Raw genomic sequence first — 15770 nt, forward strand, 5'->3', positions numbered from 1 at the left:
ACAAATAAAATTGTTTTGCTTTCTGAATTCTGACAGCAATAATATTTTTTCAGAAAAGAACATTTAGTTCCTAAAATAGTAGCTTTAAAATAGTAATAAGCATGGCGGCAGCTCACTCACTTGAGTTATTTCTCCTGCTTTTTATGACACTTAAAAGTCATCTGACTCTCACTCTGAGAATTTTAGTAAGCTACCCACACAAACATAATAATAAATCAAGATTTTCAGAACATTAAAAGCAATCATGACCCTGAACTTCTGTGCCGGGGTTCATGCTTCAATAACTTCCTTCTAGGTTTAATATTGGTTCCTGCCAGGCGGGCTGGGAGTGCATGAAGGCTTGGTGAAACTAACATTTGCTTTAATCTGACCTCAAGCCATAGGGTTTGGTATTTGGAATATGCTGACATAGTGAATTCATTTAAAGATCCACTTCACTGATTATATTTTTTTCCCAAATTGCTTGGTAATTAAATCATAGTAAACATGCAGAAAAATTAGAACAGTGTAATATGCTACATGGAACTAAATAATGATACACTGCTTTTACAGCTAAGGCAATGAGTCAATTCTCAATTTCAAAGACTTGGACATGAAGAAATATTCAGAGGTTTAAAATTTTCTTGTTTGTCAATTTCAGCTGTAGTAGAACAAGTAGCCCCTGTGTTTACTTTTCAGAATATAGGACGAGACCTCACTATTAATAAAGTATTGTAATTTTTAGGTCATTAAACTTATCTTTTACAGAAGCTTAGGGGATATTTATTTTTTGTTACATATGCATGCTTCTTGGGGGGAAAGAGTACCTCATTTGCATATATTTTTGTTTATTTAATAACAGGAGGCTTCTGCTCTTAGTCACCCTGGAAACAGGCAAATGTCAGGAAGACAAACATGGTTTTACGGCTAAGGAGGGGTTATCCCCTCTAAGAGTGTTTATGCCAATTCAGAAAAGCTACGTTGTGACATTTATCTTGCTTTACTCTCTATGCCAATTTCTTTTATATTATGTTTTGAAAATTGGATGTAAACTTGGTGATTGAGATTGGTGCTTTGGATAGAATGTTTGATAGGAGTTTTAATTGTAAAGACTGCACTGGCAAACACAATTTGGTGAAAAGGATTTCAAAGACAAGTAACACTGAAGATTCTTATCAAATCATAAAACATAGGGGTAAATGAACCCTGCCCTCCCCCTCTTGTATAAAATACCAGTTTGGTTCAAATATAAAACTTATCCTAAGAAAACAAGGCATGTAAAACATTCATGTTTTAGGAAAAGACCTATGAAAATGAATGTAGGGTTGTGTTATCAGAGCAATTCATCAAGGTGTAATGTGGGTTTTTTTACCCTTCCAAGGAAAACGTCTAAGTAAACACACACAAAGAATTATACTTTAACAATATTCTTGTTAAAGTAACTTTTATAAATACTCTAAAAACTTTATTGAGAAAGCCTTTAGGAAAAACATGTATAGTAAGAAATGTTTTAAACCTTTGATTGTTTCTTACATGTTGAAATGGAAAATTGTTTTGGATGGCTTATTTATAAGTATTTTATCAAAATGAGCATTTAATATAATTCCCTAATATCACCGCTATGTAAATGGAAAAAATGCTTTATTCACCAAACTCAAATGTAATGACCTTGCTAAACTGATTACTAATACAAGAAGCCATTTGAGTATAGAATAATTAATGGTGAATTAATTAGTTACTGACTGTGCTCGAGCAAATCCCTCACTCATCTCAGGAAGACAACAATATCCTCTTTCCAAAAAATTATCATGAAGAATTAACTTCTTTAATAACGATTAATGCTAAAATCTCTCTTTAAGAATTATTTAATTTTAAAAGACTGTTTTGAGAACTGAGAATTTATATAGAGAACTAAAGTGTTTGGACTTTTGAAGGCAGAATTTCATTCCCTGTTGAACTCCAATAAAAGTGAAGGAACATCTCAAAAAATGGACTGAATAGAAAAGAAAGAGTTAAAACCCTAAACCTAAAGATGTTCTGATAATCTCTTGCAATAAAGGAAGAAGAAAATATAATTTGTAAAGAATTACAACCCTAATGCATATATGCATTAAGAAACTACAAATTCATAAGATGAAGAGGCATGTATGGAAAACCCAGGAAGGTGCTGAGCCAATGAAAAGATAGCAACCAATTTTGCTCTAAACAAGCCTGAAATAGGCGTTTCCCTACAGTTTCATGCAAATGGGAAGCAGAATGCTATAAAACTCTGAACTGGGCAGACCATACTCTCACACCCTTTGCTCCTCTGCATAAACACCAAGCACTCCACAACTCATCGTGCCCATCTCTACAGTAAAGCTAGTACAGACTGTTAAGATGAACAGAGAAGACTCAAGAAAACCAACTCAAGGAAAAGTTCCTGAAGACTTCAACATGGATTAGTAAGAGAAAGTTAACAAGACACAACAAAGGGATTAGATTTAAAACTCTTGCAAGGCTTTTATTGGGATACTGGTGAGACACACAAACTGTCAAACTACGGAGTCCTTCAGATCTGGAAAGGTACTCACAGTGTCAAAGCTAAATAGTATATCCAACAGGTAGTTTAGCACAAGTAGTTAGAGCATATTTTAAGGGACCATTCAAGGTGAAGTGGCCAATTAACACCCCTGGAGTCATAGGACAAAAAGGGGGTTAGTGGGTTACAGATTGTTGCAATAAGCCATGAATCCAGTGCCTTTATTAAAGACCATGATTTTTATTGTCTAGCTAACTTACGAATTAAAGCTCCCAGGCTCATCTTTTGAAAGTGTTGTGCAGTTTCCTTTGAGGATGAGAACTGAAAGGTCAAATATAGAGTGATCATTTTGTGAAAAAATGTTCACCCACAAATGATATGGGGTTTTTATCATTTTTCTGTGTCAGTTCATTCAAGAGCATAGCTATTATCTGGTTTCACCCACATAGTTGTTATTGGGGCATTTAGTGCACTGGATGATGTATACCACATAATGTGATGGGCATGTGCAGGACCCATGGATCTTGAAAGGCATGTTGTAGGGGGCATTGATTATTGTAGCAGTGGAGATAAGGCTGCAGGTTTTGCATCTCTTGTTCTGGCAGCGTCTGGTGCTGCTTTGAGTTGGTGTTTCCTGGTCCGGGGGGGAGCTTGCATCTGAGGATGAGCTTAGAGAGATACCAACTTAACTCTCTTACCAACATAAGTTGATCCAATAAAAGATATTACCTCAGACACCTTGTATCTCGAATATCCTGGGACCCACATGGCTACAACAATGGTGCATATTTTGATTTTGGCTTTCCCTGATTTGGCAGTAAAAGAAACAAGTAGTAAGAGCTGGCCTACCATTTCTTGTTTCTATGGACAGTAATTTTTAAAATAAACAACAATTTTAAATTACCCTTTTCTACCCCACAAAAGGTGAACACTGGAATACTAATATCCCTATTAAGTTATCACCACAATTTGAGTTTGATAGCACAAATCTTTATCACTTTCATAGACACAACAAAATAATTCTAGAAAGAAAATTGTCTTGCCTCGAAGAAAAAACACCTTATATTGTATGCATTTATTACCTCTTTAAAATATTTACAATGAGGCACAGGAAAATTTTAATACTCACTTGATCTTCTCTAAAATCCTTAAGATGTAGCATTCCAACCTATTTATAAAACCCTTCCTTAACAGACCCTTCGTGAAATAAATCTTTCTTACTACCCATATATGGATATTATGAGAATAAAAACCAAAGTAGTTTTTCCAGTCTTTTGGTATTCTTGTTGACAGGGGAATCTATCCTACATATGGACTATGTTACATATACATTTAGGACCTTCCCTAATGGCCTTAAAGTTTCTTTCTAAGGAATAATTTTTCTAACAAACTTGTAACTTGGAATATTCCAGGCATCTAACCACGTAAGGAGCATGTACAAATTCTATTTTTTTAAGGATATGGATATCATAATTGCTTAGGCCTCAAAATGATAGTTTTCAGATTGTTCTTAAACACTTACTCTTTTCAAGGCCAAAAATGCAGTAAATCTTACCAATATATTACTTTATAAAGTCACATCAGTAGTTGACATTTCATGACAGCAACAAATACCACTGGAATTACTATCAGAAGATCTCCATCAGAAAATAATAAATATTTATTATTTATTAATTATTATTATAACAACATGCTTGAGCTCATTGGCATATTCCATTATAGGTAAGAATTGAAATGTAAAAAACCCAACAACCCCAGTTATATATATTTTCATTCTGCGGGGGAAATCTGTGGGTAAAGTTAATGGGAGTTTTTCCAATAACTTCAATGGGGCCAGGTCTTCACCTTCACTCTTTAAAAGAGACAGGAGAATTTAGATTGCCATACCAATAAAAAGAGTACACCTTAAAATACCAAATTCATTCAGGATAAAAAAAATACACAGAAAATATTTCACTGAACGAATTCAATCATCTGAAAACGCATAACTATTTATCATTGCTCTCAAACATTTGGGAGGAGATTCTCTACTAGGTTATCAGAAGCTGCCTAGACTTATTTAAAGTGATGTCAGTATCTTGAAAAGCACTTTGTTGCTTTTGTATGTAAGCAGTGTTGATTTGTAACTTTCATCAACTCTTTGGAACTAATTAGATAATGAAGTGATGGCAGTCCTGATTGCTGAAAATTTGTAAATCTTTAACTTAGAGTGAACATTTATAAAAACAAGAAAAGGAGTACTTGTGGCACCTTAGACACTAACCAATTTATTTGAGCATAAGCTTTCGTGAGCTACAGATCACTGCATCCGATGAAGTGAGCTGTAGCTCACGAAAGCTCATGCTCAAATAAATTGGTTAGTCTCTAAGGTGCCACAAGTACTCTTTTTCTTTTTGCGAATACAGACTAACACGGCTGTTACTCTGAAACCTGTCATTTATAACAACTGAAGCAGGAAAGACTACAAAAAGTATTGCAAAAAGAAAAGGAGGACTTGTGGCACCTTAGAGACTAACAAATTTATTTTTGAGCATAAGCTTTCGTGACCTACAGCTCACTTCATTGGATGCATTCAGTGGAAAATACAGTGGGGAAACTTATATACATAGAGAACATGAAACAATGGGTTTTACCATACACACTGTAAGGAGAGTGATCACTTAAGGTGAGATATTACCAGCAGGAGAGCGGGGGCGGGGGAGGGGGAAGGCGAACCTTTTGTAGTGATAATCAAGGTGGGCCATTTCCAACAGTTGACAAGAACGTCTGAGGAACAGTGGGGGTTGGGGGGTGAAATAAACATGGGGAAATAGTATTTTCCACTGAATGCGTCCAATGAAGTGAGCTGTAGCTCACGAAAGCTTATGCTCACATAAATTGGTTAGTCTCTAAGGTGCCACAAGTCCTCCTTTTCTTTTTGCGAATACAGACTAACACGGCTGCTACTCTGAACCCTATAAAAAGTATCTGCATTGGTACCTCATCGAGCACCTTTTCCAAAGTCTGTAGTGACACCAGTACAGATGTTTAACTGGAGCTACCATTGACTCACACAATTTGCCATTTGCTGCAAACTGTGAGAGCAACTGACCTTCCTTGCCTTATGCTGAAGTTTGTCTCTGTTTTGGCTTGCAGTTGCTTAGAGAGGAGAAGAGTAAAGTTCCAGTGCCTTGTATAAAGAATTAGACATGAAAAGTATGTAATTGTTAACAGGAGACGCATGTCAATTTCCCAAACCCTGTAACAGAAAATTGATTCCAGGGCCCTTTTCGTTTTGAACAGAATTTTGATTTTATCTTGAGACCTAAGATTATAGGCCTGGCTTGTGTCAGTTTTAGCCAGGCTGACCCAAGACCTCCCTTTTGGCAAGACTGCCAGTCCATACTCTGCCATGCAGGCAAGAAATGGAGATTAAGGCTCCCCTTATGTTCCTGCTTGACCCCATTCAGACTGTGATTCCCGGTGCAGGTACAAGAGCACAGACCACTTGCCTTTTATTCCCTTCTACAAGCATGTGTGCAGGGAAGGGATGTAGAATGGCAAGCAGTGACCAGGAGACCTGGATGTGCCCCACATCACATAGCAAGGAGTAAGCTTTTCCACAAAAAGAGATGGCATAAAACTTACTCCCTCTCCACACCAACAGGAGTGAATTGTAATTCTTGGCAGTCACAAATTTGTTCTCCAGTCTGCTCCTGGGGAGATGCAGTTATGTATCACCCCGATGCAGGGCTGATTGTAAAACGAGGAAGCCAATATAATATCAGTGGTGAGGAATCTGTGATTTTAAAGCCCACATTTTAGGCATCAAGAAAGGAACTGAAGATAGGTGAAGCTGTGGTCAAAAGACGTCAGTGAATATTCAGTCCCATAAGGAGAAATGTACCTGGCCCTCAATACCATTGTTTCTAGCTTGTGATGCCAAGTGCAGGGTATGTCAAGAGACGAGATCTGCACAGGCAAATCTCAATTGAGAGTAGAGCATTCAAGGGAGTTATCCTCAAGATTGTTCTGTGAGATCTAAAATTCCAATTCTATATCTCCCACCCCCACACCCCCCGGATATATAAGAAAAAATAAAACATTAAAAAAAACATAACCCTGTTTTCCAAGCTATAATTCATTTACAAAAAATATTTGATCTCAGACTCTAAAGCTTGTAAATTATGTCACACCCACTGTTTTTCAGAAGTATTCACTGAAATAGTGCCTTTAGACAGCCCACAGCAGTCTAGTGTGGTCAAGGAGCTGCCAATCAAACTGTTCTCAAACTGTACGACTATTCGTTATGTACTGGGGACCAAAAGCTGAGTCAGTATGTTGAAAAGCACTGTTCAGCAAGATGATGAATTAACATCAGTTTGAAAATACGTTATCACTCTCCGTTGGGTTATGGACAAAAAAGAAAATGTTCTTGTTGTTGAAGAAATTTGCTTTTGATAAAGAATTAGGTCCTAGTGTAAAAACAGTATTTGTTGATACATGACTATCCAAACTTGTTTGCTAGATTCCAGATGTTACTGTCTTTTGCCACAAAAAAATAAATCTGGTGCTGTTTTCCGTGCTCATTAATATGTAATCTGTAACTTGCAAGAGTTATAATTTTTTTACAAGTTGGGGCCCAAAGATAATTTGTAACTTTATAAGTCAAAGTTGAAAGTTATTACCCTGTAGCGAGTTATTACCCTGTAGCGAGTGTGTGTGTGGGCGGGGGGAGGGGCGGGAAGGGGGGGAGACGACAGAGAAATCTAACAGATTTGAAGACTTTCTCTTCTCTGAATCTAAATCAAAAGTCATATCACCAGGCAGTTTATTCTGGCACTTAATGTGATGGTCAACGTCAAAAAATAATGAATTTCTTATGAACCACATCTACCACAAGTTATGAAACAGTCCTCTCTTATAAAGTGTTTACATTTTAATCTTTTAGATCCATTTAATTAAGTACCTGAAAGAAAGTTGTACCTGTGCTATGGAAGTGACAAGTTTTTCACTTTAGATTAAACAGACAATTTGCTAGTAAAATTACTTTAGAAATATTTCTATGGGATATACTTGTCTTTTACAAATCCTGCCTAGAACCTTAACACAAATCCAGACCCTTTAAATATTCCTATGGCCTTGAATCACATCTCAATTCATAGACCATTAAAAAAATTAGCCTCCCAGTTATGGGAACCATATGATTTCTCATAAGATTTTAGCAGCTAAATGTAAGAAGCTCTGAAAATAAGGAAAGGAAATGGCTGTTGTTTTCACTTTAATCCTTCAATTAAAATGAACATCAGCCTTTATTAAAGTCAGAATCCCAGAATAATCCTCTAAATCTGTGTAGTTCCGACAACCATATGAGGAATACCAGTCACTATGATTCCCCCCTCCCCAATCCTGTTGACATTGTCATTTTCACTCCTTTGTCATTTAGAGATGCAGACACACAATGATGTCTTTGAATTTTAAAGAAATACAGGTCAGATTAGAGTCTCATCCCTGTTGATGACATTTTGGCAGACTAGAAAAGTCTGCAGAATAAAAATGAGTAGTGCTAACTACAGAACTAAAAGAGACATCCCTCCTCTCATAATTTTTCAGGCATTTCTATGTGCGTGTAGCATCTCTTGTCTGTCTTCCTACTTCATATTGTACCTTTTTATGAAGTTTCAGACAAGAAAATATTTCTATTTTGAGAGACAATTTAATACTGAATATTGGGTTGCTGTGATTACTTACTTGGAAACTTGAGCGCTATTGTTTCCTGTACTGGCTCAGTTTGAAGAGAACTCATTCAATGCTCTCTGCTAAAAGTCTGGTCCACCAAAAAGTGCTTCATATAAGCTACACGCAGTGTAAGTACTACCATCTTGAACAGCATGCAATTTCAGTGAACTGTATATGCTTTTGAAATACTTCAGATGTTTTCAGTGCTCATCTCTGCCTGAGGCTGAAACCATCTAAGGAAGAGCTGTCGAGAATAGTTTGGATTAAATGAGAAAACAGCACAAAGACTGAATGGATGAGAAAATTAGGACATTCACAAGAATTTACAGGTTTCAGAGTAGCAGCCATTTTAGTCTGTATCCGCAAAAAGAAAAGGAGGACTTGTGGCACCTTAGAGACTAACTAATTTATTTGAGCATAAGTTTCGTGAGCTACAGCTTATGCTCAAATAAATTTGTTAGTCTCCTTTTCTTTTTACAGAATTTACTTTCACAGTTCCTGCTCCCTGATCTGTTTCACAAATTCAGATCTTCTCTCAGCAGATCTTTACCTCTCGCTGATAGTTGATAGTCTAACTAAATAAGGCTTTTTCTAGCTTGTAATATGAATATCATGCCTAATGTACCATATATGAAGCTCTTTAAAAGAAAAGCATTCAGAGAGATATAAACACAAATGAAAAATAGGCACACTTATCTATTTGCTTTTATGAATGGGGTGCACATAAGACACTTATTATAATTATAAAACCATGTGTTCACATGCTACTTACAGCCTTCATAAATATCTGTTGGTATGTGGACTGCTGTATGCTGGTAAGATATTTGTCGCCCAAAAACAGCATCTTCTTCAAACACTGGTCTGATTCTCTGGCTTCCAGTTTCAGTCTCATTCTTTTCAGACTTTAAAGGAAAGACATTCAAAGGACAAAATATTAAAATGTATGTTAAGAACAATTTTATTCATATTTGCCTCTTGGCACAGAATAGACTCAAACTTTCTCTAATAGCTAGATGTGCGTATATGTCTCTCTCTCTCTCACACACACACACACACACACACACATTATCACACACGCATTATCCTCCCTTACACTGATTTTAACCAAGAGATCCCCCATTAAACTCAGTAGAATTAAAACTGACATAAGGAAAAGGTGAAACCAGCACTATACTCCCAGATGCATATTTAATATATACAAGTAAAACACATACACAAAAACAATGCAACGCAAGAGCATTTAATTTTATTGCATGGCACTTATTCATAATCAGAGCTACAAGCTCATTCTAAAGCTGTAGGTGGAAAAGTGTAAATACGATTTATTTCCATATTCCTATTATGAAATTATCTTGCAGATTGCAAATCCTAAATTGCTACAACAATGTACATTTCTTTCATAAGTAGACTTTACATAAATGGCTTGTTTGGCCTATAACAAGAGACAAAACGGAAAGGAAAATGATATAAATATTCACAGGATTTTTGTTTAACTTACCATAACAGTTAACTACTTGGAACAGCAATAATAAATATAAAAATAAACTGTCACTATATTATTATTTTGAGTATTATACACAAAGACACTGATTTTGCAATGTCTTTAAGAATAATAAAGATCTTAACCAGTCAAACATAACTGTCTAGATTATTAGTGATGCATTTCTGTCCACTCTATCACTAAACTGGGAAGAGAGGTAGATACGCTGAAGGGTAGGGATAGGATACGGAGGGACCTAGACAAATTGGAGGATGGGACCAAAAGAAATCTGATGAGGTTCAACAAGGACAAGTGCAGAGTCCTGCACTTAGGACGGAAGAATCCCATGCACCGCTACAGACTAGGGACCGAATGGCTAGGCAGCAGTTCTGTAGAAAAGGACCTAGGGGTTACAAGTGGACGAGAAGCTGGATATGAGTCAACAGTGTACCCTTGTTGCCAAGAAGACTAATGGCATTTTGGGATGTATAAGTAGGGGCATTGCCAGCAGATCGAGGGACGTGATCGTTCCCCTCTGTTTGACATTGGTGAGGCCTCATCTGGAGTACTGTGTCCAGTTTGGGGCCCCACACTACAAGGAGGATGTGGAAAAATTGGAAAGCATCCAGCGGAGGGCAACAAAAATGATTAGGGGACTGGAACACATGACTTACGAGGAGAGGCTGAGGGAACTGGGATTGTTTAGTCTGCAGAAGAGAAGAATGAGGGGAGATTTGACAGCTACTTTCAGCTACCTGAAAGGGGGTTCCAAAGAGGATGGTTCTAGACTATTCTCAGTGGTAGCAGATGACAGAACAAGGAATAATGGTCTCAAGTTGCAGTGGTGGAGGTTTTAGGTTGGATATTAGGAAAAACTTTTTCACTAGGAGGGTGTTGAAGCACTGGAATGTGTTACCTAGGGAGGTGGTGGAATCATACTCAACCAAATATCAAGGCAACCATAGTCTCAGTAAGAAGTTCTTGGTGTTATATCTTGATTTTAAATGATCATACTAGATTTAAAAAACAGTGATTTTTTTATAGATGTCTGTATTTGTGTATGATTCAAAATGATGGAACATTAACATTGCTCTAGACACAATGTAATTTGGCCCAATTAATGTTTTACCATAATTCTTGCTTTTCAATTCAATTACAGGGCAGTGTAAGTGTTTCCATGTCTGAAATGCCACCTAATATTCAGCAAATTTTGGTGTGGTGCTCATAAGTTATTTTCTGGCCTCATGCTGTCCAACTAATGAGCTAGACTAATGCTGTAAATGAGATCCCAACAACAGGTTGTGGATGTAAGAAAATTTCTCTCATGCCTGCAAACCATTCAATTAAACAAATCACCAAAAATACCTAGCACTGTCATTTATTTTGGAGATTAGCACTAACAGTCTCAAACTCTATGTTGACATGCTCAGAAAAGAATGCTGGGGGCCGTCAAGCCACATTACCACTACAAAATTCCAGAACCATGTAGTGTTTCCTCTCTATTTCTCAACAAAGATTATTTGTTTTGAGTTTGCGGGATTTATTTATTTCAAAGCTTCACTATAGTCTGTTTTCCATAAAAGTAGTGCTCCCAAGAGCGAGCTTTCATATTTGACTGGAAGGATTATGAAAACTCCGTATTCGTCTGAACATGAATCTCTGCAATCTCTTTTCTGCAAGGATTCAGTTCAGTTCTGGTAAGATATATTAGAATATTTGATTGCAAATACAGGCTCAGATGATTGCCTCTTGCCAAGAAGGGAAAGGCACATATCCCAGAGGGCTCTCTAGGCGAGGTAATCTCTCTTTGTTCCTCCTATTATTCTTTTGGGAAAGAGGGGGTGTTAGCTTGCCCACACCCCACCCGCCTGGCATGGAGAAGAGGTTGCAGGTCCATCCCCACGTTGAGCTATCACACAGAGGCCTTATGCTTTCACACAAACTCTAGCCCCAAAGACCCTCTGAAACTCTCCCAGCACTCCTTCCCCAGATGAGAATTCTTGCTGTAGAGATCATCAAGTCAGGGTGTCTGATTTTTTCTGTCTATGCTCCATGGACCCAAAGGGAGAACTATGTAGATCTGAGAGTTCATCCACTCACTTAGATTCCCTCCCCACATGCATGGCTGTGATCATGTCTCTGTGGCCCCCTGATGCAAGGGACTGGGCCCAAAGGTTTCATATAAAATGCACCAGCAGCCTGCCTTCAAGTGCCTACTTTTGACCTTTTCTGGGCTGGCATAGAGAGCCACTGTGATGACAATGGGTACAACCCATTCTCAACACATTTGCCTATATCCCCTCCACAATCTACAGGCACCAAGTGGTTTAAATGGTGCCTGGGTCCTTCCAAACTGGGTGAATTTCACTCCTTGCCACTAATTGACAAAATCCAGTTGTCATAACGGTTTCTCAGTAATTAATAGGAATTTACCAGTTCCCCCTGAAAAATATATCTGAATTAGAATAACCTAGACTCAGAGTAACACTGTCCAAGACTGAAAAAAACCCAGTGTATTCCCATTAACATATTAATCACACAATAACAATGAGAAAACTAAGAATTATGTTTCTATCAATAGACTAAAACGTATTGGGTACATTTTTAATATCCAGACCAACTTTGTTTTCACAAACATACCACAAAGCACATATATTGTGAAGGAAAGTAATCCAATGTAGCTTGTGAATACAATTAAAATCTAACTCCAACCAATTTCTCTCCTGAGGCAGGAGCCTGAAATGCAATCAATAATGGCACAGGAAAATCCCACAGGAGACAGAAGCTGAAGATTAATTTTCCATCTATTTGAACTCGGCCTACACTTATTGAATTACATTCTTACTACCACTGACATTCAGCAAAATCTCTCACTTATTTCTCGGAAATAAATCTCCAGACCAATTTCTCCCTGCCCTGTTTAGCAGATACCATCCATTTCTCCTTTCAATTCATATTTGTACCAGTTTAGGACATTAACTTTAAGAAATACATTTTTCCCCATGCACGCACAGTTCAGAAGCAGAATAGAGGACAGTGGATGTTGTGACTAACGCATTTAGTTAGGATTCAGGAAATGTGGATTCTGCCATAATCCTTCTTTGTGACCTTGGCCAAGTTGCTTACTGCTTGATCTGAAGTAAACTGGGGACTTCATCCCTACCTCCCCATTCCACCCCACCAAACAATCAGGCCCTTGAACTCTATGACCTGGAACCACAAAGACACATATATTGATTACAACACCTAACTTTTAGGCACTTTGAAAAATCACTGGAATCCACAAACCCTGGGTTAGGTGCCTACCTCCCCATGCAATGCATGGGGAGAGATAGGTGCTTAAGAATGGTATCCACAAAAAACAGCATGTTAGGCAGGGAGATACCTAAGCTAAGCAATGGGAAATGCCAATGAGAGGGGAGCAGCCTAAGCTAACCAATGGGAGATACCAATGAGAATGGTGTATCCTAAATCCCACTCTTCCCAAGAAGTTAGGTGTCTAAGACTGTGCTGTAGGTAGGTGTCTGTCTCTGCTTGTGATCCACACCTGGGAATCCCTCTCAGTATGAGGCACACTTGGGTGTCTCAGCTGTTCTTGCAAGAAATGCTGGAGGAAGAAACAGTGGTGTTTCCCTTATAACTTTCAGCCCAGTGGTTAAAACACTCTTGGAAGGTAGGAGACCTGGATTCATTTCCCCTCCTCTGCCTGATGAGAAGAAAGATTCCTATTCAAATCCTATCACCTCTGAGGCAAGTGCCCTAACCAGTGGGCTATGGGATATTCTGATATGGCTCTACCTCAGTCTCTCCTGTTGAAACTATTACACTTTGGAAACATAACTAAATGGTCATAGGAGTAAGAGGACTGGCCCCTTGTCTCTCACCACCCAGGTAAATGCCCTGACCACCTGGCAACAGAGTCATTCTCACTCATCTTGAACCTAATGACTGTTTAATTATTTTTCCACAGTGGAACAGCTTCAACAGAAGAGAATGTGGGAACCCTCATCAGAATCTCTCATAGCTCAGTGGTTAGGGTGCTTGCCAGAGAGGCAGGAGACTGTATTGAAATCCTTCTCTCCTTATCAGGTCAACGGGGACTAGAACCTGGTTTCCCACACCCTGAGTGAGTGCTCTAACCAGTGGTTAAAGATTATAAGAAAGACACCACAAACTTCTCCAGCTGAATTTTGAATGGACCACAATCTGCAGGTGAGATAGGTGGGAGAACACCTACCTTTCTCTGGTTTGAAAATTATGCTGGGTCTTAGGCTTCCAGATGCCTAGAGTGAGAGATTGCATGTATGCCCAGAGACAGAAATGTAAGCATATAAAGACTTTTACAGTGAAAATGTAGGGGCTTAGTGAGTTTAGGCAGGGTTAAGCAGCATTCAAATGGGGGTTTTGTGGATTGCAGTGGCACCTAAATCTGGGGTTTAGGCACCTAAGTCCCTGTGTGGATCTGGGCCTATGTGACTCAGTAACCCATATGTAAACTAGAGATACTATCTTCCCAGCTTCACCCAGGTTGTCGTGAATGCAAATTCATTCAGGCACAAAAGGTGCTCAGATATTATGGTAATGGGTGGCACTGAGAGACATATATAGAAAACAAACCTACAGACTACAGATATAGACAAACACCTTCAGAAAACTTTTTCCCACTCCTCTGTGGAGAGCGGGTTGAGGTTTTGATTACTTTTAAGTTTAATTTTTTTTGGATAGAGAAGTAAAATATAATTTGCTCTTTCATCATGATAGTAACAGGAAGGCGAGTAGATTTTTTCCCCCCTCTGCTATAAAATTTTCTTATAATGTTAAGATCTCTGTTCATGCTGTATTCCAGCAAAAATCCAGTAGACTGCCTTAAGAGGGTGATAAGCCAAGAATTCCTTCCATAAATACATTAAAATATTTTTGATTCCTGCTTCTTGTAGCTGTTAGCAACAGATGGCCTGAAAAATAGAACTGTAGTTTGAAAAATACCATATAACTGAAACAAACAAAAAAATTACTCTTGAATTGTTTTCTTTTGGCAGATTATTTAGAGCTGCACACCCAGAAAGTTACTCTTGAAGTATCATAAAAGATTTAACACAGGTGCCAAATGGCACAGGGTAGATGTATGCTATGAAAGCTAGAATTAGCTTTATTAGCTGCTAAACAGATGCAAATTCAAACCAAAGACAAATTATAGTTGCAGAAACCTGTTGTGCTTGTGTGGCATGGACAGGGATTGACATACCTAATACTGTCACATGTTTCTGCTGCCTAGAGAATATGTTTTGTATGGCTGCAAAACTTCCTTATTTATGAGTAACATCACAGACTGGATGTAGGAGAAAGAATTCAATCATAAGAATGGTGTTATGAATTTAGAGGAGTAAATGGTGCTATTCTGTGTCACTCTCTTCTTTGTCTCTTCCCATAGAAGTCTTCATGCCTTGCACAAATTTTCCATCTTCACTTTCAAGTTCCTGCCTCACTTAATTCTTACCAACATCTTTCTTTATTTCAGTGGCTTTCAACCTGTGGTCTACGGACACCCCAGGGGTCCACAGACTGTCTATGGGGTCCACGAAAGGTTGTCATTACCACAGAACAGTGGCGTTCAACCTGTGAGCCGTGGTCCTCTGGGGATCTGCAGACTATGCCTAAGATTCCCAAAGGGGTCCGCACCTACATGCAAAATTGTTTAGAGGTCCATAAATGACAAAAGGTTGAAAACCACTGCTTTATTTTGTCCTCATCTCACTGCTATGCTCCTTCCACCACAGCCTCCTATATGCTCATTTTGCATTTCTGATCCACTCATCTTGATGGCTTCTACCATGCTAACAGATACAGCTTGGAATTCCTTGCTTCCCCTTCTTCATCAGGCCATTCATTCATAACCACGTTTTCAAGGAAGTTTTTCCAGTGATAATCCAGTAGATACAGATACGCTCATACAGATGTCAGAGTAACAGCCGTGTTAGTCTGTCTTTGCAAAAAGAAAAGGAGTACTTGTGGCACCTTAGAGACTAACCAATTTATTTGAGCATGAGCTTTCGTGAGCTACAGCTCACTTCA

General features: G+C 38.3%; 1 protein-coding gene across 3 annotated transcripts in view; it reads right to left on the reverse strand.

Moving 5' to 3' along the window:
* The window catches only part of CACNA2D1 (calcium voltage-gated channel auxiliary subunit alpha2delta 1), a 668904-nt gene that overhangs the window by 272606 nt on the left and 380528 nt on the right, over nt 1-15770 (reverse strand). For all 3 annotated transcript variants that reach the window (XM_077807875.1, XM_077807876.1, XM_077807874.1), the window contains exon 6: nt 8991-9120. In XM_077807875.1, the coding sequence (XP_077664001.1) occupies nt 8991-9120 (130 nt within the window). The remainder of the gene's footprint in view (nt 1-8990; nt 9121-15770) is intronic.

Source organism: Eretmochelys imbricata, chromosome 1, assembly GCF_965152235.1.
Source record: "Eretmochelys imbricata isolate rEreImb1 chromosome 1, rEreImb1.hap1, whole genome shotgun sequence".
NCBI classification, from domain to species: Eukaryota; Metazoa; Chordata; order Testudines; family Cheloniidae; genus Eretmochelys; species Eretmochelys imbricata.